This window comes from Hyperoodon ampullatus (genome assembly GCF_949752795.1).
Source record: "Hyperoodon ampullatus genome assembly, chromosome: 17".
Taxonomy (NCBI): domain Eukaryota; kingdom Metazoa; phylum Chordata; class Mammalia; order Artiodactyla; family Ziphiidae; genus Hyperoodon; species Hyperoodon ampullatus.
In genome coordinates this window covers 63,830,748-63,857,309 of record NC_136930.1, presented here as the reverse complement: position 1 = coordinate 63,857,309, position 26,562 = coordinate 63,830,748, and the positions used below count along the sequence as shown (strand labels likewise).

The window sequence follows — 26,562 nt, the reverse complement described above, 5'->3', positions numbered from 1 at the left end:
CTAACAACTTCACTGCCCAATCTACTCTTCTCACCTTGCTGCCTGGGGGGTGCACGTGATAAGCTCGTTAAGAACTAGGCCTCCCTGCCCAGCTACCCGGCTCTCATGGCCTCGACTCTGCAGGGGCAGCCCATTAGCTCAGCCAAGTCCCTGAGCTTCTCCATTACCCAAGAAAGGCATCTTTTATGAGATTCTTCCTACCTACCTCACCTAGCTCTGCAGAGTAGACCCAGAAAGGCTCTCTCTAGGGCTACTAGGAAATAAGTCATAAAATCTTATTGGTATCTTTAAGCGAATTTGTGTTAGCAACTCTGACAAGGTAAAAGCCAGTACTAGTAAATAGGCTGGGTTTGAGTACTGAGAATGAGTTGTATATGTAGTAACAGACACCTGTCATGTTAATTAGAATATTTAACACAAAGGCAGGAAATAGTATAAAATAAATTACATAAATAGCTAGATTCTGCCCACTTAGGATAACATTCATAGAGCACTATGACATGTAACTAACGGAGGGGGAAAACAACGCAAAGATGCATGAAAGAATGAGTGTATTTTTCATGCCAAAACTTGGGATACGTGGTCTGACAAGTATATGTCAGTGGAATAGAACATCAGAAAGTAGAACTCTCCTAAAAGTTAAGGAACATAGTCAATGAAAATATAAGATTATTCAAAACTGCAAAGAGTTGCTAACGTATGGGAGATAGACAGAAATGTTCTAAAGGATAACAAACCATATGAAGCAGAATAAGAGCAGTTTCCCTGGGTTATGTACATGGCAAAGACCAAAAGGTTTAATAACACCTGAGTCGGCTAGTATGTTGGAAATGGGCTCTCCCATACATTTTTGATGGGAATTTAAATTAATATAATCTTTATGAAGGGCAATTTGTCCTCCAAAGTAAAAATTTTTTTATTTATATATTCTTTGACTCAGCAACTTCCCAGGATTTATCTTACAGATACAGACCTACTTGTGTGGAATTTTGTATACATAAGGATATCCACTGCAGTAATGTCGGTAACAAAGAACAATTATCCCCACCATCAGGGGACTGGTTAAAAATTACGAGCTGCTATGTAGCCATTAAAAAGAATGAGGAAGCCCTAATGTACTGATATGGAAGAATATCCAAAATCTATTAAGTGAGGAAAAAAAGAAAAAAAGCAAACTAGAACAGCGTGTCCAATATGCTGCCATCAATATACACTCACACAGATACACACACTTCTAACAGGGATGCAAAAGAAAGCGGCAATAGTAACTGCCTCTCAGGAAGGCAAAGACCCTTCTTTTCACCACACAGTCTTTTGTACTTTGTCTATTTTACACTATGTGCATATATCACCTAATCAAAAGATAAAAACAGTCAAAAAGGCCAGGAATATATATGTATATAGTGCATAGAAAAAAGAGACAATCTCGGGCAGCAGTGGTCATCAAAGCTTTCCCACAGAAGGCACTGTAGTGAAATCAGCCTGACGGGGAGTGGCTACGTGAGGCTGCGGAGGTTTCCAGGAGGACAGACTGGAGAGGCAGAAAGGAACGAGAGGAAACCATTTTTTCTCTGCAAAGAGAAGGTGGATCAGAAAGAGAGACTAACAGTATACTGACACCGAACGCTACCCCCGTTCCCACACTCCTTCTATAATACTTCTCTCTGAACAGGTCATGTGTGTGATTATATAATATAATCCATTCAGTTACTGAATGTCTACTATGAGCCAGGAACTATCCTAGATGCTGAGGACATGAAAATTGATGAGACTCAGTCCTTGATCTCAGTAAGCTCTCTATCTGATGAAACTGCAAGTCACAGAGTAGAATTCCATAGAGAAAAACCTGATTAGCATGTATCTAAGAGCAATCATCTATCCATTCTACATCATGCGGTGATAATAATGCTGGTGATGAAAACAACAGCTAACACATGTAACATTTACTGTGTGCAAAACACTGTTCTAAGTGACTTTCATATATTAATTCATTTAATCTTCACAACAACCCTATGAAGTGGATATACTCTTATTATACCATTTTAAAAGACAGAGAAACTGAGGCACAAAGAGTTTTTTTTTGTTTTTAACTTATCCATAGTTACACAGTTAGTGAGGGGCTAAACCCAGACTTGAACTCAAAAAGTGTGACTCTAGAACTAAGCTATGAACTACTATTAGCGAACCTGAAAGAGTTAAGTGTCGATCTCAGAATAATAATACGATCTCACATATATCTGCATAGGACTTTGCAGTTTACAAAATACTTTCATGTGTTATCTCATTTTCAATATATAGTAGCCCTGTGATACATTCTCTTTGAAATGAACACACATTCCAGCTCTTAAAATAAATGAAATAATAAAAGCTATTTTAAATTCTTAAAATTCTCATCACTGAAAATAACTGTGGTAGTAGAAAAGTTTCAAAGAATTCTATACGAATTCATCACGTGGTCAGGTTCAAGTTAGTATTAGTCAAGCATCACTGCTTTCATAGGACAAGGCAATGAGAGACTAGACAATGGGATTTCTGTATTTTAAATGCCATTTAAACAGTGAAATACTGGCTCTGATTTACTAAAATAAAATTACGATTCTTAGAGTCTATTATTAATTATACAGTTATGTTGACCACTTTGGCAATTGGTATATGTTTAGATATTGTATCTAAACAATTAGCATTAAAGGAAATGCATTTTTTAACACGGCGGGATTCTGACTTAGAGGCCTTCAGTCATAACCCCAATAAAATGCATTTTAATCAATCCTCCTCAAAATAGTTTAAATTGTTTAAATAGAACAAACTAGAACAGAAAGTTTGAAAAGCAAATTTACTTGTCAAATTTAGGAAAGGAAATCCCCAATTAATTTCTACCAACTTAGCTCTTAAATAGATCCAGACATGCTTGTAGGAAGTACCAGTCCCCTTTACTCAATGGGGGTTTCCTTACTTTTGTTAATTTTGGATTTCCTTGTCAGCAGGGACACACGATATTTATTTCTACTTTTCCAATCAATATATAAGTAAAGTGAGCACTACTCAGTGAGAATGAAGTGTGCATAGCCCTTATAAAGTAAAATAAATATTCTCTACTCAGTTTTCCAACCAAGGTACACAAATATCGGCTGAAAGAAAATTAAGCCTCGGCACAACTGGAGGGAAAAAAAAAATTGCCAGCCATCTTCCCAGCACAATGTTTTCTACAGAGTCTTTCTACAGTGTTATCGCATGCTCTTTAATATTTGCCACTTTAAAAGGCTCTCTTTAATTAAATAATTACTTTCTTGGGAAAACACAACTCAATCTTAAATTGAATAGGATTCTCACCTCTCCACTTAAATTCTACCTCCTCTTCAAAGTCTTGTTCAAAACTCATTTTCTCTATGAAGCCATCACCTTCTGGTTTCAAAGCTCTCTCCCTTCTCAGGTATTAATTATATGAATCACATATCCTGGCAGTTGATCATTTGCCTCCTATTCTTTTTCTAACTCGGCGCCACTCAGTTTATATTTCTCTCATGGCACTTATTACTTTGCTTTGAATCACTGTGATTTTAAGTATCTGTTTCTCTGCTCCACTAAAAGGACAAAGTCACAGCCAGTTGTGTGCACTATCTTTGATTAAAACCCAGTCCTCGACACATCAATAATAAATGCTTGTTGGATTGAATGGATATAAATTTTGCCCATTTTGTAAGAATACAAACTTCTTGAAACAAAAGAATATGCCACATTTCTTTTTTCTCTATTCCTAGATACCTGGCCTAATGCCAGGTACTAAATAGCCATTTTCGAACATAAATTTGTTGAATGTATAATCAACATATACCACGTAAGTAAACCAGTTGTAATTAAATTTTACTTATGCTAAATTATCTCTTCAGTTGCTTTGATATCTGAATAAACACGTCCCTGATCAAAGGGATGACTCAAAAAAGTGAGGTTACTTCAATTACCCCTTATTTTGAGGGTTGCATATTGAGAAGAGAGGTTAGTAACACACATACACACACACAAACACACACACAGTGAAAACCTGGCCACAGTACTTTCTATCCCCTCCCATTAAGAAGCAGTGTCCACTCTCCCATCCCTTGAATCTGGGCTGCCTGGCGATTGCTTTGACTAATAGCCTAGCAAAAGTTACACTGTGCAATTTCCAAGCGGAGACCTCAAGAGATCCTCTGCTTGTGCTCTTATCTCCCTTCTACCACTCTGTGGACAAACCTGAACTAATCTGCGGGAGGATGAGATTGCATGAAGCAGGGACAAGCTGTGCTAACTGAGGGTGCCCTAGACCAAGAAGCCCCGAGTCAACCAGGCAGCTGGCCGCAGCTGTGTGAGTGAGCCCAGCCAGACCAGCAGCAGAGTCACCTAGATAAGCCCAGTCCAAGTGGCCAATCCACAGTATCAGGATCCAAATGAATGGTTTGTCAAGTCACTAAGTTCTGGGGTGGCTCATTCCACAACAAAAGCTGACTGAGAGGTGGAAACCCAGCACCATTTTTTAAAACTGAACGCTTACGTGGTGTCACAATGCCGATTGCTATTCCACAGCAGTTTTGAACTTTAGAGTCAATGCAAATCATTTCTATATGTTTAATTATAATTGAATAAAATATTCCAATTATGATTAAAGCACAATTTCTAAATAAAAAGTAATTGCGAGCTTTTTGATTGATTTTAAAAAATCTATTATCTAATAAATGAATACAACTCATCTCCATCCCCTCATGTACCATGAGAATTTTTTTTAAAAAACTACACAATGGGGCTTCCCTGGTGGCACAGTGGTTGAGAGTCCACCTGCCAATGCGGGGGACACGGGTTCGTGCCCAGGTCCGGGAAGATCCCACATGCCGCAGAGCGGCTGGGCCTGTGAGCCATGGCCGTTGAGCCTGCGCGTCCGGGGCCTGTGCTCCACAACAGGAGAGGCCACAACAGTGAGAGGCCCGCGTACCGCAAAACAAAAAACAAAAACAAAAACAAAAACAAAAAACTACACAATGTGTTTCTTGCTTCAAAATTGGATAAAAATCTTTATTTTTAAACACCCCTATCTGGGAGGGGCAAAAGAAGCAGTGAAGCAAACTCTTAATCAATACTACCAACAAGAAGGAAAAACACAGAAAATCAAAAGCAATGGCTAATTCTGCCCCCCAATCTTATTAGATTATGGAATTTAGTTTATGAATTTTGAAATACGAAAAATATGAATAATTTTCGGTTCAGGACTGAGAAGTTTGTGCATCCTTGGTAACAGGACTGAGAAGTTTGTGCATCCTTGGTAACAGGAAATTCAATTAAAGTAAGAAAACGATACTAAGAAGAGACACTCTTTCTCCCTTTAATGTTTTTGGCCCATATGCCCCTTGGTCCTCCTCTCAGCCACCAGAGCATGCCTTGCTGGCTCCTCCTTTTCTTCCTCTCCTTGACTCTCTTGGACTCCTCCCCCTGCATGGGTCACCTACTCCCACAGCTCCAGCTGTTGCTCAGGAACGTGTGAAGAGCCTCTCTCCTCCTCTCCTTAGCCCCGGTCTAACACAAGCGCTTTCCTCATTTCCAACCATTTGTTGAAGATCTATGCCAAAACCCAGGCCCTTAAACTCAATATACTTGACAATTGAGTCTTCCTCCCCACCTGAAGACCAGCTCTTCCATGAGACATCTTGCTGCTTTTCATGGTATGATCTTTTCCCCAGTTACCCAAACCAGAAACCTCAGAGCCATCTTCAACTCCTTATTCTCTTACGTCTATTATTGTTTTAAACAAGTGGACAAGTCCTAAAGATTTTACTTCCACTACACCTCCTGCGTTTGACGTCTTTCCCAATTGCCCCACTGTAATTCAGAATGTCATCAGGGGGCTTCCCTGGTGGCTCAGTGGTTAAGAGTCTGCCTGCCAATGCAGGGGACGTGGGCTCGGGCCCTGGTCTGGGAAGATCCCACATGCCACGGAGCAACTAACCCCGTGCGCCACAATTACTGAGCCTGCGCTCTAGAGCCCATACCACTGAAGCCTGTGCTCCGTGACAAGAGAAGCCACCACAGCGAGAAGCCCGCGCTCCACAACAAAGAGTAGCCCCCGCTCACCGCAACTAGAGAAAGCCCGTGCATAGCAATGAAGACCCAACGCAGCCAAAAAAAAGAAAGAAAAAAGAATGTCATCAGTACTGAACTGGACCACTGTAACAAGACCTCTTCCCACCCCAATTTACCCTATATACCACAACCAGACTTATCTTCTTACAGTTGGAATATAATCAGATGGCTCACCTAATGAAAAACTTAATGCGCCTAACCCTAACCCATGACTTACTAATTAAACTATCCTATTTAAGGCAACAAGTAACTCCATAAATCAGCCCCAACTTACCCTTGTAACCTTATGTCCCAGGTACTTATGCTCTAACTGGATTACTTGCTGGTAATCATGTCCTGTGCCTTTTTCCACTTCTGTTCATGGCTTACAGTATTTTCCTACCCAGTAATGGTAATCACAATACATATGCAATATTTATACTGCTTTAAAATTTCATATTATATTATAAAGCATTTTCTTAACGTTTCATTTTTTAGATAAGTGATTTCCCCAAATCTCTTGATGGTTTCCAAGTTTTCCTATTGAATATCACTGAGAAATATCTTTGCATAAAAGAATTTGCTTTGGGGGGTTATTTTATTAGAATTAATTCCCCAAAGTACAATGACCAGAAAAACATTTAAAAGAGTCTCACTATGTATTCTGTCCCTTTAATATTCAGTTGATTATAGTTATCTTAAATTATTATTGTATTATCAAAGCTTAAGCTTGATCCTCAGATACAGTTGGTATATCTTATAACTACGTTGTTGGGATTTATAACCTATAATTTTAACACGCTTCTCCCAACCCTCTGCCCCGTCGGGGCCTCCACCTCTCCTCCAACTTCAAACTCTAGTCTCCAGCTCGCGCAATTACCAGAATTCAGCTGTAGGCCAACGGCCATCGTAGCAAAACCAGAATAGCTTACTGCTTCTCAAAGCCTGGAATTCTGAAAACATAATAATATACTTTCTATTTTTAGAGGTGGGGTCCTGGGGGAACTTGCTATTCAAGTCAAATGAGTCAGTCAAGATGAGAAAGTTAATATATTTCAGTCAGTTTGTCTGTGCTGGCATGCACCATCGCCTAAAGCGGTGAACACAGAATATTTTATTTTAAAGGACAGTATGCATACACGTTCAAATATCAGAGTATAAATAGGATATTTCAGTATTGGTTTCCATTTTGCACACTATCTAAACAAAACAATCAGCCTATTTCAAAGCCGCTATAAACTTTACTTCAAATTCCTCTCTTGCCAAATAATCTCACATGCTAACCTTCCTAATCTTTGTTATTAGATATCCCTCTCCAGATTAAAGCTTCTTTAAAGGTCTCACATGATACCTGTGCACTTACTCTACCGTGGGGAAGACTCCAAGAAGTCAGTGATATCTGTATTAAGGCAGAAGGGTAGACTTTGTTGTAACCAAGTGAAGGGAGAGGTGGATAATAAGCAGAATATTCCATGATGAGATCTAGTAAATGTGAAAGTCTGGAGGTGAAAGAGAACACAATACTTTCTGGGGACTGCAAGTGTTTGGATCAAAGGGCTATAGAGGAAAGTGGTGAAAAAGTAGAGCAAAACAAAACAAAACAAAAAAACCTGGTTGCAAAAAGGGCCTTTATTCTAGGAGGGTTGGGGGAGCCTCTGAAAGACCACATGGTGGACAACCATGGCCAGATCTATACTTTAGAATGATCAATCACTCTGGCAGAAACTGACAAGAGGCCAGTCTGGAGCAGGGAGCAGGTAGGCTGAGAGGAAAATGGGAAATTGAGCAGTAGTAGCAGTGGGAGCAGAAAGAAATGGAGAAGGGCTTGGTAGAGGGTTCTAGGAATGGGACTAGACAGCACATCTTGTTAACTGGCTGACAATTCTTACTCATCTCTTTGCAGGAATAATTTTCTGCTTCTGCTTTTGGTTAATGTAAAGTAAAACCACTGTCCTCTAAAGCAGAAGGAAAACATACCTAAATAAGCAACTACTATATCTTCTTGACTCTATACTACTATCGAATGTAAGAAGCATCATCAACTTAATGTTTTATGTGTGGGTGGAAAAATCAATGCTATCACGTGAACAGGAGAGATGGAGGTTACTAAGCCTGATGGTTGGGGGAAGGAATTAAAAATTCTTGAGTCTAACTTGTAAGTTTCCTGCTTTATGCAGTTGAAGTCAATGAATAGTATCGCCCCTAGGGAAAGAGGAAGGAAGTACCTTCCACCAGTAAGCAGCCAGTGGTCAAACTGGGCAAGGAAGGTTGCCAGAAAGTCTGGGAACACCTCCAGCCAACTGGCAGCCACACTTTGTACTTAGAGCATGGTTGTTGCCCAGATCTACCAAAGCAACCTTGATGGAAAGGGACACAGCGCCTTACCCTATCCTCTCATTCCCAAGACTAGTGTGCATCAAAGGATCTGTCGTGGAATATCTGTCCCAAGGAGAGGAAAAAAGCTTCCATAAACTAAGTTTTAACCCCCCTTTGCAATCCTTCAATCATTCCCCAAATATACATGAAGCACTGGTTCCATGCCAGGTGCTGTCCTAGGCGCTGCGGACAGTACCAATCACCGTGGACAAGTGCTGCTCTCGCTCAGGTGACATTCCAACCAAATGCAAACTGCATGATGAAGACTAAGCACCCCATACTAAAGAAAACTGATTAATTTATCTGACCTGGAAAACTTTATTATTTTATTTAAAAAAATAAACTGACTACATTTATTTGGGAAAGCTCTACTCAGTACCTTTCATCACCCCCCTCCACCCCTCTCTCATTTCCTCTCCAAGTTCTTTGAGTCAAGTCCTAGGACCCTGTGATCTCAAGTGACCAGTATCCTTTTTCTCTCACTCCCCAAGACATTAATTACTTGCCTGTGGTCCTGGTGCCTAGCCCAGTGTTCTGCGTAACAGAGGTGCTAGTTCACTAAAAAATATAATTTGAAATAAGTCAGCAGGTGATTAAAAAAAGCTAAATAGCCAGGTTCAAACACAAAGCAGATCCTCTGCAGTTAAATGTACAGTATATCTGTAAAAGAATCCCTAATATAGTAAAGACTCATGCAGGGCACAGTCATAAAAGCTGCAGCGCCTTTTCATCTGCTCCATTATGTCCACTCACGATGAATATATTTCACCAGACGCAGCGTGGTTCATTATGTGACTAGGGCTGTTCCTGACACTTCACTCCCTAACAAGAAAAGGCTGCCAAAACCAATATTGTACTGAAAAATGATTTGTTACCTTATCAACATTTTTTCGTTCACACCCTTGTCAATGACAGAACATTCTTTAACTACTTGACAGCCTATTTTATCCTTCATTACAATCTCTTAACACTTTTACGAAATGACTAAAACACTCTGAGCTTGTTTCCTTGCACTTGAAGATTTATGGCAACTGCTAATGATGTATAAAATGTATAACTTTGGAAATAGAAATTATTAAAGTTATGCCTTTAAGCAAGTTAAAAAAGATTAGGAAATTAATATTTGGGAGAGTATATTACGGTTTATAAAACACTTTCACTTTTCATTTTAAAATATCTGGTTTAATCCCTATACAACTCTGTGGGCTAGGAAGCATTATTATTATTATATGACCTACACTTTACAGAAATGTAAAATTCTATTGATTTGATCAAAAATACAAACTATTATTTGGTTGAGCCAGAATCTGAATGTATATTTTCTGATTCCAAATTTCAGGATCTTTCTATGGGTTGGACAGTCTCTGCCCTTAACATTGTTATCAATGGAGCTGATTAAATACATGACTTTAAAAAGTTATCAAGAAAATGGATTTCATGACTAATATTAACAAATACAAGGCAAATAACTCTGAAGGAAAATTCTTGAATATAACAAAAATATGAAAATATGATCGTTAAGGCTATTAATTATGCATATGAATCGACAACTTCATTTTAGAGCCATTAAGATGTGTACCGTATCCACCTAAACACTGTAAAGTGAGTAGATGCTAACTAGGTGCCAAAGACCAGAATGTAAGCTCCATAGGCACAGGGACTTGTCTATTTCCTTCACTGTTACATTCCCATCATGCTCAATAAACACTGGTTGAACGAATGAATGTGAAGTACAACATGGAGTACAAAAATGAACCTCTGAGATGTAGAATTATAAAGTTAGTTTCCATTCAAACCCAAGACACCAAGTACAATTTAATTTATTAGATAATTACTGAGTTATTTATATGTGCCTATATCTATGCTGTGTATTTTTTTTTTTTTTTTTTTTTTTTTGCTGTACGCGGGCCTCTCACTGTTGTGGCCTCTCCCGTTGTGGAGCACAGGCTCCGGACGCGCAGGCCCAGCGGCCATGGCTCACGGGCCCAGCCGCTCTGCGGCATGTGGGATCTTCCCGGACCGGGGCATGAACCGGTGTCCCCTGCATCGGCAGGCGGACTCTCAACCACTGCGCCACCAGGGAAGCCCCCGTCAGTTTCTTTTTTAAAGTTTCTGAAACTTTGTTAAGTGAGAGCTGAAGTCTAATGAAGATGAGATACAGTAAGTCATCCTTAGATACTTAAAATGTGTTAAAGTAAAATATATTGAGTGAACTTTCAGATACAATTGAAGAAATATTGTCAGTAATCTTTGTGTTAAAAAAAAATCCTGCATATAGAGAGAAGTGTTGGGTGACTTTAGATTTACCAATGTCACCATAATATTTTTTCAAAAGGGGATGAAAAAAAAGTTGTGATATTAAATATTGCCAAATTTCACATCAGTCCCCAGGAAAATTCTACAAAGGACTGTGAAAAAGATGATTTAATAAATCACTTAAGAAGCTGATCATCAATATAAACAAACATATAGGCATAAGGAATAAATTCTCATAGACTAATGTAATAAGATAGGATTATTGACTAGATCAAAAGAAACTTACAAATACTGGGAAAGTATCTTAATTTTCAGTAATTCATGTAAGTATACATGTAGGGGAGGAAAACTTTTCTTCTTCCCTTCTAGGTTCTTTGACTGGTCTAATAACTAAGTTGACATAAGACAGATTAGCAGGAGAAAAACAAATTTAATTTTGTGTGTACGGAATCTATAAAAATAAGACTCAAAGAAGTGACCAAAGCAGGCAGCTTTTATACCTTTTAGACAAGGAAACAATAGATCTGTGAGAAACTGACAAGTAAAAGGGGTTTGGGCTTGGGGTAGCAAGTTAGTGAAGGAGTAACAAGGTGTTTTTACACAACTTTCTTGGCCCTAAATTCCCTATCTCTGGTGAGAAGGATGCCTTCTACCTCTGGTATAGGGAGGGTACCCTTCAAATGGGAGATTTATTTCCTGCTTCCAGGGAGGGGCAAAGGAAGTCAGCATGTCCGTCTTCCCCTGGTTGTTTCTTAAGTAACTTTAATTTAAAATAATCAATGGAATATTACTCAGCCACAAAAAAGAACAAAATAATGCCACCTGCAACAGCATGGATGGACCTAGACATCTTCATACTAAGTAAAGCAAGTCAGACAGAGAAAGACAAACATCATATAATACCACTCATACATGGAATCTAATTTTTTAAAAAATGATACAAATGAACTTATTTACAAAACAGAAACAGTCTGTCAGTTTCTTATAAGTTAAATGCATGTTCACCATAGGAGCCAGCAGTCCCATGCCTGGATATTTATCTAAGAGAAGTTAAAACTTATATTCACATAAAAGCCTGTACATGAATGCTTATAACGGCTTTATTCATAATGGCCCCAAGCTGGAAACCACTGAAATGTCCTTCAACTGATGACTGGATAGATGAACAGATGAACTATGGTACATCTACATGATGGAATACTACTCAGCAACACAATGCAACAACAAACTGTGGACCAAACTCAAATGCATTCTGCTCGGTGAAAAAAAGCCACTTACAAGGCTATACCCTGTATGATTCCATGTATGCAACATTCTGGAAAAGTAAAAACTATATGGAGAAAAGGAAAAAAAAAAACCAGTGGTTGCCAGGGGCTGGGATGGGGTGGGTGTCAACTACAGATGGGTACACATTACATACTAATCTAACGACTATAACATGTCAATCTTCCAGCCTCAGGGACTAATAACTTGACAGGACAAGACAATTCTTTTCTTAAGCATTATGTGCATTGTCCCCAGGACATTTACTCCTATTCTCGGTTCGGGCTGCTTTCTGGGCACGGATGGCATCACACTCTCTCAAAATAAGCCACCAGGAGAGAAACACCCATAGTTCACAGTCTGTTTAAACTTGCTGCTGACTCATTTCTCCCTTGATAAACTGAATCTTTCTTCCCTAATAACTTTAATTATAGCCATCTCTCATTCTAAAGCTTCCCAGTTTCCTCGGAGATGTACTTGTTATCCATGTGACCTCCTGACTGTGAGACACTGGGTAAATATGTCACCTCCAGGATTCAGTCTGCTAAAAACAGAACCTGCATTTTTCACACATTCCTCTCCCGCACGTGGATGTCACAAAGATTAAAAGAGATGATGTATGTGCATGGGATTATTGCCGTTATGCTTGAAATACATTTCCTGGAATTTGTTCTAAACTTGTGGTGCAATAAATATCCTATTCCTCTCTCCCTAGCACGGCAACTGTTCACACCGGAAATGGCATTCTTAGGCACTATTTACTGGGATCTGGAAAAGGAGGACTTAGTTTCAAGTCTCACTCTGTAACTTACTTTGTGACCTTGACCAAACCACTTGCCTTTTGAGTCACACTTCTTTATCTATAAAATGGGCTTCAGCTACTACGTGTTTCTCTAGGGGCTACCTTGAAGGCAACATCAAGCACAGACAAAGTACTATATAATGCCTGAGATGATTCTTACTCCCTGATCTCTAAATGGAAGTGACTAAGCAAGAGATTCTCTCTCAGCCAGATGAAACAGATTCCATCAGTGTCATCAGAGGACATCAATGTAGATCTATAATCTGGGAGACCCAAACTCTTCACTACTCAGGAGTCCTAGGACACATCAATTTTTAGAGGTGCATGAAATGCTTGAATTGAGAGCAGAGAAAAAACATGAAAGTGTTTTCAAGAGTTGGTGTGGTATATAAGGTAAAGAACATGAACTTTGGTGTCACCTAAACCTGGGTTTGAATTTCAGCACTTAGGATCTTAGGGAAGTTATATTACCTCTCTTCGCATATTTTCTAATCTACAAAATGGGTACAGTTCTCTTGTAGAGTTGTGAGAAATAAACAATAATGTATATACAGTATGCAAATACCATACCCCTTGTGAGAAATAATAATGTATATAAGGTATGCAAATTCCATACCCCTTCCATAGGTAGGCCCTCCAACATGCCTGTACGTTATTCATTAATCCAACAAGCACTGATTAAATACCGTACATAGTAGGCACTATACAAAGCCTGGTTATTACTTCTAATATTACTATTTTCCAAAAGGACCAGGAAAAATCTAGAGTGAAGGCGGAGCCGATGGGCATCTTTATGGTTTATTACAATGCACACGTAGAAAAGCCAATTTTTCACTACCAAAGAGCTCCCTGATAGCTTAATGCCCTGACTAAAACTCTACCACAACAGAATCAATCTAACTTGAATTAATTTTTTTCTTCACTAATTATTTATTTGGTACCTCAAATCTGCTTTAAGATGTAAAAATTCCTAGGAAATAACAACTTTATGAAACAGAAGAGAGAGGATAGTTACACCTCTTCCTAATACTCTCTCTCTACCCTTGGCATCTCCTGTCTTCTGGTTCCACTGTTTACTAGCTTTGTAACCTTGGGCATATCACTTAATCTCTCTGAAGCTGCTTCATCATTAAGATGGGAATGGTAGCACTTAGCTACCACTTACATAAGTAAAGACCTACAGGAAAGAGAAACCGTATGGGGTGGGAAACACCAAGAAAGCAGAAGGGAGGAGAGAGCCACAAAAGAATCAGACTGAATGACTCAAAGAGGAAGAGGGGGCTTCCGTGGTGGCGCAGTGGTTGAGAGTCCGCCTGCCGATGCAGGGGACACGGGTTCGTGCCCCGGTCCGGGAAGATCCCACATGCCGCGGAGCGGCTGGGCCCGTGAGCCATGGCCGCTGAGCCTGCGCGTCTGGAGCCTGTGCTCCGCAACGGGAGAGGCCACAACAGTGAGAGGCCCGCGTACCACAAAAAAAAAAAAAAAAAAAAGAGGAAGAGGCAAATACACAAAGAATGAAACATCAGCACAGGGATAAATTTCACTCAAGGAGCATGAGTCCTCAGGCCAGGGATGCAATACAGCCTGAAAAAGTCAATCTCTGTTGTGAAACTTACGACTTTTTAGCATTTCTCAGCAATTAATGGTCATCCAGCAAATGAATGGTGATGGTGTCATCAACATCAAAGAAAAAAATGAAGATCAACTGAGGGCCACAGAGATGATAAAAATGTCTACAGAAGAGCCAGCAAACTTAAATTTTTATAAATTTACTTAAACGTTCTAAAGCAATCACACTAAAAGTGAGCATCAATTCCTGAGCATTATGCTGCTATGGTATTAAAATCTATGTATTACTACATATACTATACATTTACACCCACATTATCACTATAATGGGTTATAAGCACAAAGTCATGTATGTTGTCTTTTCTGAGTAATTTAAAAAATAAAGAATTTTCAAAGACAATAGAAGTTGTTAACCTTTGCTGCTGCTTTTGGATCCCAACTCTATACATGCTAATTTTCTTCCCCTTCTTTTCTTCTTTGCTGATGACACAGTATTGAAGGGAAAAGAAGTTTTATCATCAGACTACCTTAACTAGATTCTGACCCTCTTTTTCTAGTTGAATAATTCTGTTCTGTAAATATTACCTAAGCTCTGATTAGATGAGGAACAAAAGAAACATAGAGATGAATAAGAAACTGTTCCTGCCTTAAAGGGTCTTGGGCTTTGGTTAACTGCCGGCCAGCAACACACGTTGTTTGGATGGACAGTTATGCTGTACAACAAAGAAATTTACAGGTTGAAGGGGATCAGGATTAAGTCAGGTTGATCAACACCTGGCGTAGTTTAAATGCATCCAACGGATTTCTAGGCACAACCCTTTTCCCTGTTGGCACCACCACCTTTGTTTCTTCCTCATCTCTTTCCTTCCAGGCTTCAAAACTCACACACAACTTCCCAGTCTTCAAAGATGCTCATCTTCTCTATACCTCCACTGCTCACCTGCAACTGGGTTAGGGACTCCCATACCTGGCCCCTCACCATAAAATCTCCACCTGCTTTTCAAGAGAATCCACTGGGTTTCTACTCCACATTCCCAAATGACATCAAATGCACATTCTGGCCTTACTCTGAAGTGTGCTGAAGCAAAACCATCCCTTTCTCTGAAGAAATCATAATCTACTGTTAATTGGCCAGATTAATGCTGATGTCCCTCATTAAGTGCATAACAAGGCACTGAAAAATGGTATTATGAGAAGGCAAAATCAAAGATCGCAAACTGAGTTTGCACAGTGTTTTTAAAATTTAGTAACTGAAAAATAATCAGCTAAGCTTCTGGGTTTTCCAAAAGAACCTGAAGATCTGGCAACACTGGGTCCACCCTCACTCACAGGCACAGGTGGCAGGGGTCTCCTTTAAATACAGCCTAAGCTCTCAAGTATATGACAGCTCTCCTGAAGACGCTTGTGACCATCAAGGATCTGTGCTATACATACCGTGTGCCTGGACCTCAAGGAATACAGCAGTAGGCAAAACACGGAAGTGCCTACCCGATGGAACTACACTGCGGCTTTGAATAGATACTGAAGGAAGGGGTAAGCAACCCATAAGGAACAGTAAAGTAAAGGTATTCCATTGTTCCTAAGAACTCCCTATCTAACGGGCTCCTTGAGTGAATCCCTTTGTGAAGTGAATGGCCACTTCCTATTTTATCAGTTTTGAGAGCTATAATGAGCATGTTTCAAGTGAAGGTACATAGATATTTTGTGAACCCATATAATTACAAGATTACAGTGGAAATTCCTGTGAACCCATATAATTACAAGATTACAGTGTAAATTCCTATGTCTGTATAGATATATCCGGATACAAATATCATTATCACTGAAATTGATTTCTGAGTTTCACTCATGGATTCAAATATCTCTGTATCTTATATTCTGCATATCTCCTATATGACCTAAATATACTGTTAAATTTGTGGTGAACATCTTCAGATTAGCAAATTTGCATTAAAAAAGACATGCTCTTATAACATTTAAAGGTACCATCAAAATTACATTTCATATTCATTTATTTTAATACTAAAGATCTCAGATTCACAGTAAATTCTATTTTGAACACAAAGTGAAGCCCTTAAACTGTAAGGGTTTCTAAGTATGAATTATTGTCAAATGCCCTCAATTTCTGCCTTGATGACCTACCCTAAAGCTTCTGATGCCTGCTAATCATATAATGGGTAAATGAATAAAGGATGCCAAAAAGATTACTTGACGACTTGAGAAAGTGTCTGTAGAGAGGTGTCTGCACATTCTAATTAAGTTCTCCTGATGTTAAAATTGCAGGAGACCATGAGTTGTAATAGGGTAAACTGTTTAGGCAAAAGAGGCAAGGAAGAGAGAACATTATGTGAACACATTGGTCAGATAAATGAAAATTATTTCATGTAACAAAGTCTGGTTCTGTCTGCCCTAAACCAAGTCATATTGTTTATTTTACAACTTGGGTTAGTAAGAACATGATTACCATTTAGGGAAATAGTTTTCTGTGAAATTATTCCCCAGCTCATTCATCATCACCACCGCCAAGTATAAAAATTATCTTCAATCACAATCTTGATTTACATGACTCCAAGAATTAGAACTAAGAAAAATGGGCGGCATTGGTAGGGAGACCAGGCTACTTACCTATTAAGTGACTCAAACCCAGGTCTTCTGGCTGCTAAACTCATATTCTTTCCACTATGCTGTACTAGCTCTTTCTCAATAATAACTTAAGTCTAAAGTAAGCTTTCAGAGTTTGCAAAGATCTGCTATCTCATTTAATCTTCGTAATAATCCTGTGAAGTTGGGGCAACATAATATCTCTAATACAGAGGACACTGGGTACCCAGGAATAAAATAATTTATGCATAGAAGATGGATTGAATGCCTGGCAATATCCATAAGATGCAAATAACTACTAAAAAACCTTAACTGTGTGCAACTGAAGTATGTGACCTTTAGAGTAAGCATATTCTTAAATGAGTACAATGCATCTGTTACCCTTATATTCTAGGGATGGTAAACACCAGATATCTGTACTGTTCCTCTTCTTTTCCACAGTAATCCTCCAGCACACTCTTTTCTGCTAGGCCCAAACCCAGCCTCAGAATCTTTTTGAACACACAGTTCCAGGCAGCCCCTATCAACTGACACAGATAACATCTGCATTCCTATTCTGACTCTCTCCATTAGGGCTCACTTTATATAATATGGTGGAATATATAATATTCTATAACATCTTACGGAAAAACCCAAAGGAACTTTTTGGCCAACCCAATATTTGTTTTTGACATTTTGTCTTTGCTTTTGATTGGATATTTGTTTTAATGGCTCTCACATTATTTCACATTTGTATATATTGTCTTCTCCAGGTACCGGGACTCTACCTTATTTTGATCTCAGAGCACCAGCTGCAATGATTCATACACAGCAGGCACACAAGGTGTTCTGAACATACCTGAGACAAAATGCATGGTATTTATGAAAAAAATCTGAAGTTAAAACAACAACAACAAAACAACAACAAAAACCTTCCCTTGTTTCTGATTTTAATTTAGGCCAGGAGTTGGTAAACTTTTTCAGTGAAGAGCCAGATAGTAAATATAAGTTTTGTGGGCCAAATGGTCTCTGATGTAACAACTCACCTCTGCCATTATAGTGTAAAGCACCCACAGACAACATGTAAATGAATGAGTGTGTCTATATTCCAACAAAAATTTACTTATGAACACTGAAATCTGAATTTTATATAATTTTCACATGTCACATATTATTCTTTTCTTGACATTTTCCTCCAACAATTACAAAATATTAAAAAAAAACATTCTTAGCTAGCAGGCCATAGAAAAAGAGGGGGTAGGCTGGATTTGGCCGACGGGCCATAATTTACTGATCCCTGGCCTAAATCTGTGGTTTTCAAAGGGAGAACTTCAGGTGGTCTGCAAGATCCTTTCAGCAAGTCCAACTACCTGTATGTGAAGCCAGATTTTCTTTGTATGCTTCAACCAAAACAGTGTACAACAGACTGACTGCAGAAGCAAATATGAGGATCCAGCTGCCTTCCATTAAGCCAGAAATTGAAGAGATTTGCAAAAATGGAAAACAATGTCAATCTTCTCACTAATTTTTCTTTGTTTGGAAAATATATGAACGTTATGTCATAACGTTCTTTGTATTAACATGTAATGGGCATATGATTGATTTTTTGAAGTGGATTAATATTTTTTAAATTCCTCAGTTTTGATTTCGAATTAGATGCCAACAGCTATAACCCATGGAAACAAAAGCTGTCTGGGGGGTCCTCAGTAAACTGTCAGATGTAAGGGGATCTTGAGACCAGACAGTCTGAGAACCGGCTGCTGAGCTACAGCGGGGTGAACGGATTCCTGCCGGCAGGGCCGCCTAGGCCGAGTGGGAGCACGTCCTCAGGTCAGGGCACCTGGCAGACGGCCTCATTTCAATCTCCTTCTCGACTTCCCCCACCTGAGAGTTTCCTGGCATTTCTTTCATTAAATCCTGATTTGGTAAAATTTAATCCCATGCAATTTATGTCCTTGTAGAATAAATCTGGTGAAAATGTGGGGTGATTTTCATGAAAGAACTCTTCGGCTATGTGCAGACCATAAAAACGCTTTAGCCTTTGTCAAAATAGATAACTAGATGCAAGTATCTCTCCCTGGCTTGTCTTTTCCAATCTTTAAAAAAAAAAAATTACTGTTCTAATTCTTTGCCTTCAGAACATCTCTCAAAATAAACAGATTCACTGGCTTCTTTATAAATCATAGTCCCTTTGACTTGGCTCCACAAAAATTGTAGGAGTCCGGTGCTAATCAGCATCCTCACTGGTGTTAAATCTAAAGAAATGAAATCCAGTAGGCATGGTGCAAGTTTAATTGAAAGCGCTAATAATAATGCACAAAAAAAAATCACATTTTGCAAGTAAAGTATACGCGTCTTATAGGGCATCTTAAGAAAGTATTAATTATTTTGCTTGTTCTCCCATTTGAGACTTTAAAACTTTTTAAAAGACTACTTTAGAAGAAATAAAAGGGAAAGCTGTCTTAATTCTAGTGTTATCATATGTAAGGAAACCTTACATAAGGGAGCTCTTCTTTCAATATAAGTTTACTTTGTCGTAAGTTTTAACTGTCTAGACAAATGATGTATACTGCTGGCCTGGGGAAACCTCTCCCTCACCCCCCATTTTAGAGAGAATTAAAGAAACAGTAACTGTAATTCCAATAATAATCATTTTGTTGAATTATATATTCTTAATTAGAAAGTGTTTTCACGTGAGTATATGATTCTAAAGATCTTTATAGTTTTCTCTTATGGAATAGTAACTTTGTAAACAATAACAAAGTGGGAAGAAATTTCTATTTTTGGGTATGTGTCCTTTAATCCGTATTATAAAATATCTAAAAAAACAAGAATTATGATCAGATGGATGCTAAATCTGCCATAATTCATGATTACTGGTTCCAAGTAGAAAAATAAAATACATTTGGCTATTTTGACCAAGACCAAAACTTCAATTCCCTAGCATCTTAAGACCAGAAAGGCACTAACAAATTATTACCTGTTTGGGGGATTATTACCCATTTGGGGGAACAGTGCAAACTCTATTCGGGAGATTTTGGTAGCTGTGCTGTTCAATGAAGAACAAAAAAACGGATTTAAAATGTGGGAAAAAGTGCTTACTGTTTAAATCTACAGTAAAAGCAAAAGTCTCATCATGATTGCAAAACATTCCAAATTGTGAAACTTAAGTTATTTGTAAAATAGACAAAAGTAAAGCAGCTTCCTCAGTCATTTTTTGAGATCTCAGCATCAATTTAAAGAAAATGCTTATATTTAAAAGAAAGCCTATTTCAAAATATGAATCCCTATACTAAGTACAAATATGAACACGAAGTAAATTTATATCTTATATCATGCATTCCTGTTCCATGTGTATGCACAAATGAAGGTGATATGAAACTAAAGTTTTAAAAAAACTTTATTTGCCTCAATTCTTTAAGGAATAAAAGAGCCTCAAACCTAAAAGAAAGAACAACAGTTGATGCTAGTGTAAAAACAATAAAATTGTTACGTGGACTATATGAAAAAAGAGGGGGAAAAAAGGACATATGTACTTCACTGTATAGAAAATATATATTTCTGCCAACACTGTCTACAAGATTTTTTGGGTACAACTAATAATTTTTTCCACTCTCATTTTTAAATCAAAATTATGTTCATTAAAAACCTGAGTATAATAAAGTTTCTTAGGAAGGCAACAAATCTAAAGCTCACGTGGAATTTATACTACCACCAAGATAGAAGGGATCAGGAGAATTCTGGTCTCATATTTGAGAAGACACTGCTCCTGCTACTCTAAAACAGCAAAACTAGAATCAAGGTATGGTTGTTTTAAAGCTTGGCACAGCAGTTTAAAATGTGAAAACACACCACCGTTATTTTAATAAAACGGCTCTCAGTTTTATTTTCCCAATTCCCCTCCCCAGCAGTGGGACAATAACAGTGTAACCTTCTCTACCTGCTGGGGAATTTTCTTAGCACTTTGTGGAAACTGTTGGTTTTCAGAAATGGACAGGCTGATGTGAACCAAAGTTAGACAAAATACAGAATTGCAACAACAATAAAAAAGCCATTTAGAAAGAGGATCAAGCCAAGCAGATAAGCGAACTCTATAAAATCAGATTTCTGGGACTGTTCATCCAGTCAGTTCCCTAATTTCAAAAAGCCAAACCAAAGCAAAGCATGCTGACTTACATTGCTTCTTCAGTTCTTTCAGCTGTTGTTTAAATTGTGCAAATTTCTCATTATTTTGAAAGTCTGCATCGGAATTCTTATTCTGTAAAGCCAAAAACTTCTTCTCCACTAATAATTTTAGATCGGGTATTTCTCCTGGACGTTCTGCTTTTACCTGAGGAAGACAATAAAATTACTTAAGTTAAATGTTAACAATGACACAGTCTTGTAACAGTATTTCTCTCTCATCTCATTCAAATAAAGCTACAGTGAGGTAGAAAACAGAATTCCCCCCAACAGAGAACCAGAGACGCTGGGACTTGTTCCAGAACAGACTGCTAGTGAACAGCAGAGGGAATCATTCATCCCATCCCACAGTTTGCTTTCTTAAGCTATGCCTTCACTGCCCTGCTAGCTTGCTGTGTCCAGACAACTACTGGGGAAAAATTTCACACCAGTGCAACTGTGTCCTCCATCTCCACCAGAACTTGAACATGATGGCTCCTTCCTTTTACTTAGGTCTGTTCAGTCCCCTCTCCTTCCTCCCGAGGGCTCATTCCATCCTTCATTCTCTTCAGCACTCCTCTTCTCTGGCCCCTGGTCCCAGCAGGTGAGAGTGGCTCCTACTTCACAAAACAGGTAAGATTTCAACCTTAAACTTCCACCACCTGCTGCCACAAGGAAAAAGTGCCCCTATTCTGTTCAAGGCTAAACTCTCAATCTTTATTCTTTTTTACCCCTCACAATATTTTATTATAAATTTTTCAAACAGGCAAAAACGTTGAAAGAATTGTGCTTTACCATTCAAAGTCAAAAAGACTATCTGCAAGTCCTCTGCTTTGATTAGCTTTTGTCATGGAGGAAAGAATTAGATACTCTTCTTTTGTTCAGTTGCTATGCATTTTAATTAGCTGAATCGAAAATGAAAATTAAGCATGAAACCAAAATGCCTAAATCCATATTTAAAGTACAGAGTGTAGGAACTGTCTACTCATTGTACTGATGAAACTCAACCAGTGCTGGATCCACCATCAAAGAGAGGTGTGAAAAAACATGGAGAGGCCTTAATGACAAGCTTTATGTAATTAAAAATCTAAACCAAGTCCTGTAAGGCTAAAAAACCAATAAAGCTCAATTTGGCTAGAGAAGGTAGAAAGACAATTTAATAATGCCTTATATCTCAAGAATAAGAGCTATTATACGTGGTGACTGGCTATCCTCTGCCTCTACACTGGATAGAACAAGTTCAAGATAGCAGCATGAAGAGGTCAGAGTAGATAGATACAGAAAATAAATTATGAGTTTTTTAGAAAAGAATTATGGGCTCTCTTTCTGGATTTATAAAATAAAGTCAACTCACATCCACCTGAGATGTTAAGGGGAACGTTACAGGCAGGCATACAGGTGAACCTTCTCAAGGTCTTTGAGCAGTATGAAATTATTATTTAAGCTGCAATGGTCAGAGAAGATCTGATCTGAGCAGATTATCAACAAATGCAGCTGTTCTCTTCCAACAAAGTCTCTAACCCACTCAGCATACTTCATTTCCTTCGTTCAACTACACCACAGCTGAGGAGCTGGGTAAAACAGTGCGGGGATGAGGGATGGAGAGGGTAGGCATTTTGAGGTGGACAACACAGCAACCTGAAGTATGACTAGGAAAACCTGAACACACCAAATTTAGCGATTCACAGTACTTCCTCCCCCCCCCACAGCAGAACCTCAAGAGAACTGCTCTAAAGCCCATAAATTCACCGCGGCAAATATCTTCTCTGGAAGCTTGATGCTGCAGTTGGCATAGCTATCCATTGCAAAGAGAACTTACTGTACTCTAGCTCTCAAAATGAGAGCCTGGAAAATACTAAGCTCATTACCTGTTTAAATCAATGCAATAAATGGGGATTAAACCATATTTTTAATGGTTTCCTGCTTTGTTTGTATCTTCAAGATAAATAGATACATAATCCCAAAAGCGGAAAGAAAAAAGCCATTCTTTGAGTAGCTAGTTGATCATAAGTGTTACCTAGTCTGGAAAAGGTAAGGATGGCCCTCTTCTCCTAGGACAAATGTAAAATACCTCAAAGAAATTTGAGATGGGAGGAGAGGGTCTATTAGATCCTCAGTCCATCCCTTTCCTGTGGATAAAGTTCCCAGACACAAGACACAAAACCTCAGTTTTAAGTCACTGGGTGTATTAGTTTGGTAGGGCTGTCATAACAAAGTACCATAGACCAGGTGACTTAGACAACAGAAATTTATTTTCTCATAGTTCTGGAGGCTAGAAATCTGAGACCAAGGTGACAGCAGGGTTGGCTTCTTCTGAGGTTACTTTCTTCGGCTTGCAGATGGCCATCTTCTCCCTGTGACATAGTCTTCCCTCTCTACGTGTCTGTATCCAAATATTCTCTTCTTAAAAGGACCAGTCATTGGATTAAAATGAGGCACCCCAATGACCTCATTTTAACTTTCATTATCTCTTTAAAGACCCTATGTCCAAACACATTCTGAGATATTAGGGGTTAGGACTTCAACATAATGAATGTTGGGGGAACACAGTTCAGTTCATACACTGGGTTAAAGAATTTTGAAAACAGAATTTTAAAAATAGCTTATAACATCATATGGAAAAACCCAAATGAACTTTTTGGCCAACCCAATAGATTGCTAATCTTTACACCATTATAATTTCTAAATGATAGACACTACTGAGAAGTAAACTTATCGGACACCATACTTAGAGAAGGAATTTAATACTGCCCTGGGGAGAGAAAAGGTCAGGTTTTTAAGTACTACCTACTTACCCAGTGAGTGCCCTCTCTGTGCTAAGCTTTGTAGCTAAACAGGAGAGGACCAGAAAAGTTGATTGGGAGTAGGGTGGTGAGTAGTTTTGGGAGCCAGGCTATGGAAGTGAGGCCTGACCTGATAGGCAGCAGGGAAAGACACTAAAGTATTCTAAGGAATAAAGTAATAATACCATGAGAAATTTCTTTCTTTCTTTTTTTTAATGACGGCTGTAGTTAAAGCATAGAGGATGCACTAAGATAGGAAGGGAGAAAGAAGTTATTGGACTATGTTAACTCATGGTAGAGGGGCTGGCAACTTGACCAAATTGTAACACTATTTTTGAAGCAGAATCGCTGAGTGATTTTGTGAGAGGAAGACAAGAAACTGATAATGAGCTCAAGATTTTTAACATTTAATATGGGCAACTAGTTAAATTTAAAATGAGAGCATGTGAAAAAAGAGAAGAGAAATGCAAAAGGACCTCTTAAGAAAAAAAAAAAAAAGCAAAGAAGAAAACCAGGAGTAAGGCATGTCCAAGAAGAAAGGAAAAGAGAAAATTCCTTAAGAGACGCTTGTCCTTTGGAAAAAATGATGCAAGAGAGCTTCAGTAAGATAAGGGCTAAAAAAGAAACCACTGGATTTAATTACCAGGTACTTGGTACACTGCACTGGAACTATTTATCTGTTTCAACCTACTAGCTTGAGAAGCTTCCCTCAGGCAAGGATTATTTCACTGGTGCCCAGTGTACTATCTGTTGTGCAGTAGGTGCTCAAATGACCTTGATGAGCTAGTGAATTACAGGGACGCCAAATTCTACTGTAGTGACATGAGAAGAGGGACTAACAGAGTTCCGTGTGAGCAAGTGAACAAAGTCTGGCAGCAAGGGAAGGAGAAAGAGATGGGAAGCAGATCGTGGGAAAGAGACAGCAAAAGACACTTGTTTATTTGTACAGAGGTCAACAGTAGCTTGGAGTGAAGCTGACATGATGGAGGAGAAAGAACATGGACCTCAGGATCAGGCAGGTCTGGGTTCCTAAGCTGTGGATTTGGGGACAGTCCTTCTAGGCCTTGGGATTCTCTCACTTCTTCATTAGGAATCAGGAACACCCACGTCAGTGCCATGGAGACTTAATTACACCATGTTTGTGTTTAACTCGCCACACAGTAGACGTTAAATTTTCTTACTCTTTTCTTCCAACTTTAGCACAGAGCTTTCAACATGTTTGTGGACTGAGAAGAAGCCAGTGGGGAAACACAAATCAGAAACACTAAGAGAAAGCAAGTAACAGATTTCATTTGAGAAAATCCTGCAAGTACTAGGGCAAAAACTAGAGAGGGGAGAAGACCAGCTGCGAAAGCACAATAATAGTCTTTACCAGAGGTCATAAATGCCCACAGGGCTGGACACGCAAGGATCTGAGGAAACCCCCAAGAAGTTTAGGACAACAGGCAGTGGTGAGGACCGTGTCAAAGTAGCCGGCAACAGCCCCAGGTAAGAGGAAGCCGCTGTACAGCTCCGGGTGACTGCTGCCACGTGAGAGAGCAGGCCCAGGTTTCTAAAGAAAAGTTACAAATCTAGATTTCTGTGAGACCTTTGTTTTTTTTTGTTTTTTTTTTGTCTCTAAAACAATGTATAGTGCAAACAATACATCAGCCTGAAGCCAGGAGTTTGAAACCTCTGTTTAGTGCAAACAAGATATTTTGGACATAAAAAGCAAAGTACTACTGTGATCCGCAATCTTTGGAGGTTTACTGCAATTCCCAGACTTCTACTTTAGGAATGAAATATGGTCCTTTGTAAATAGGACAGAGAATAATGGGAAGGATGGGTGTGGGGAAGAAAGGGGAAAGTAAAGGATTCCATTCTGACATGCTAATCCCAAGTATTAATGAAAAACTTGGGCTCTGGACTTGAGATTAAAAATTAGGCTCTTCTGCTAACTGAATGACCTTAGAAAAGTTACTAAATGCATCTAACCTTAATCTCCTCACTTGTAGACAGAAAATAATGACAGTATTTCCCTCACAGTGTTGTGGTGAGGAATAGATGGGATGAAACAATACAGCACTGATGAGCTATCTGTCACAGAGAACAGTCAATGAGGAGTAAGTGTTATTGTTGTGTTTATCATTATATATATCTCCAGGGTGGCTGGATATCCAGGCCCACAGCTCTGCGGACTGACATGAACACCCACGTGGAGAAATCAGGGTATGGATTTTAATGGAAACCATGGAAATGAATGGGATTACCAAGGAGATGAAATAAACAGAAACAAACAGGGCTTCCCTGGTGGCACAGTAGTTGAGAGTCCGCCTGCCGATGCAGGGGACACGGGTTCGTGCCCCGGTCTGGGAAGGTCCCACATGCCACGGAGCAGCTGGGCCTGTGTGCCATGGCCACTGGGCCTGCGCATCCGGAGCCTGTGCTCCGCAACGGGAGAGGCCACAACAGTGAGAGGCCCGCGTACCGCAAAAAAAAAAAAAAAAAAACCAGAAACAAACAAAACAAGAAGTAAGGAGAGAACTCTGGAGAATACCACATTTATGGGGTAGCTAGAAGAGTCTAGAAAGAAAAAAGTGCAAGAGTTAAGAAGACAACCAAAAGAAAGTGTCCCAAAAGTCTAGGACATTGCAAGATCTGTCAAATGCTGCACTGAAGTCAAGCTAAATAAGGATTGAGAAGTGTCCG

General features: G+C 39.0%; 1 protein-coding gene across 2 annotated transcripts in view; it reads right to left on the bottom strand.

Annotated features, from left to right (window-relative positions):
• The window catches only part of NSMCE2 (NSE2 (MMS21) homolog, SMC5-SMC6 complex SUMO ligase), a gene marked incomplete at its 5' end in the record, with an annotated part of 215,920 nt that overhangs the window by 125,678 nt on the left and 63,680 nt on the right, over positions 1-26,562 (bottom strand). For both annotated transcript variants that reach the window (XM_079722855.1, XM_079722856.1), the window contains one exon: positions 21,107-21,260. In XM_079722855.1, the coding sequence (XP_079578981.1) occupies positions 21,107-21,260 (154 nt within the window). The remainder of the gene's footprint in view (positions 1-21,106; positions 21,261-26,562) is intronic.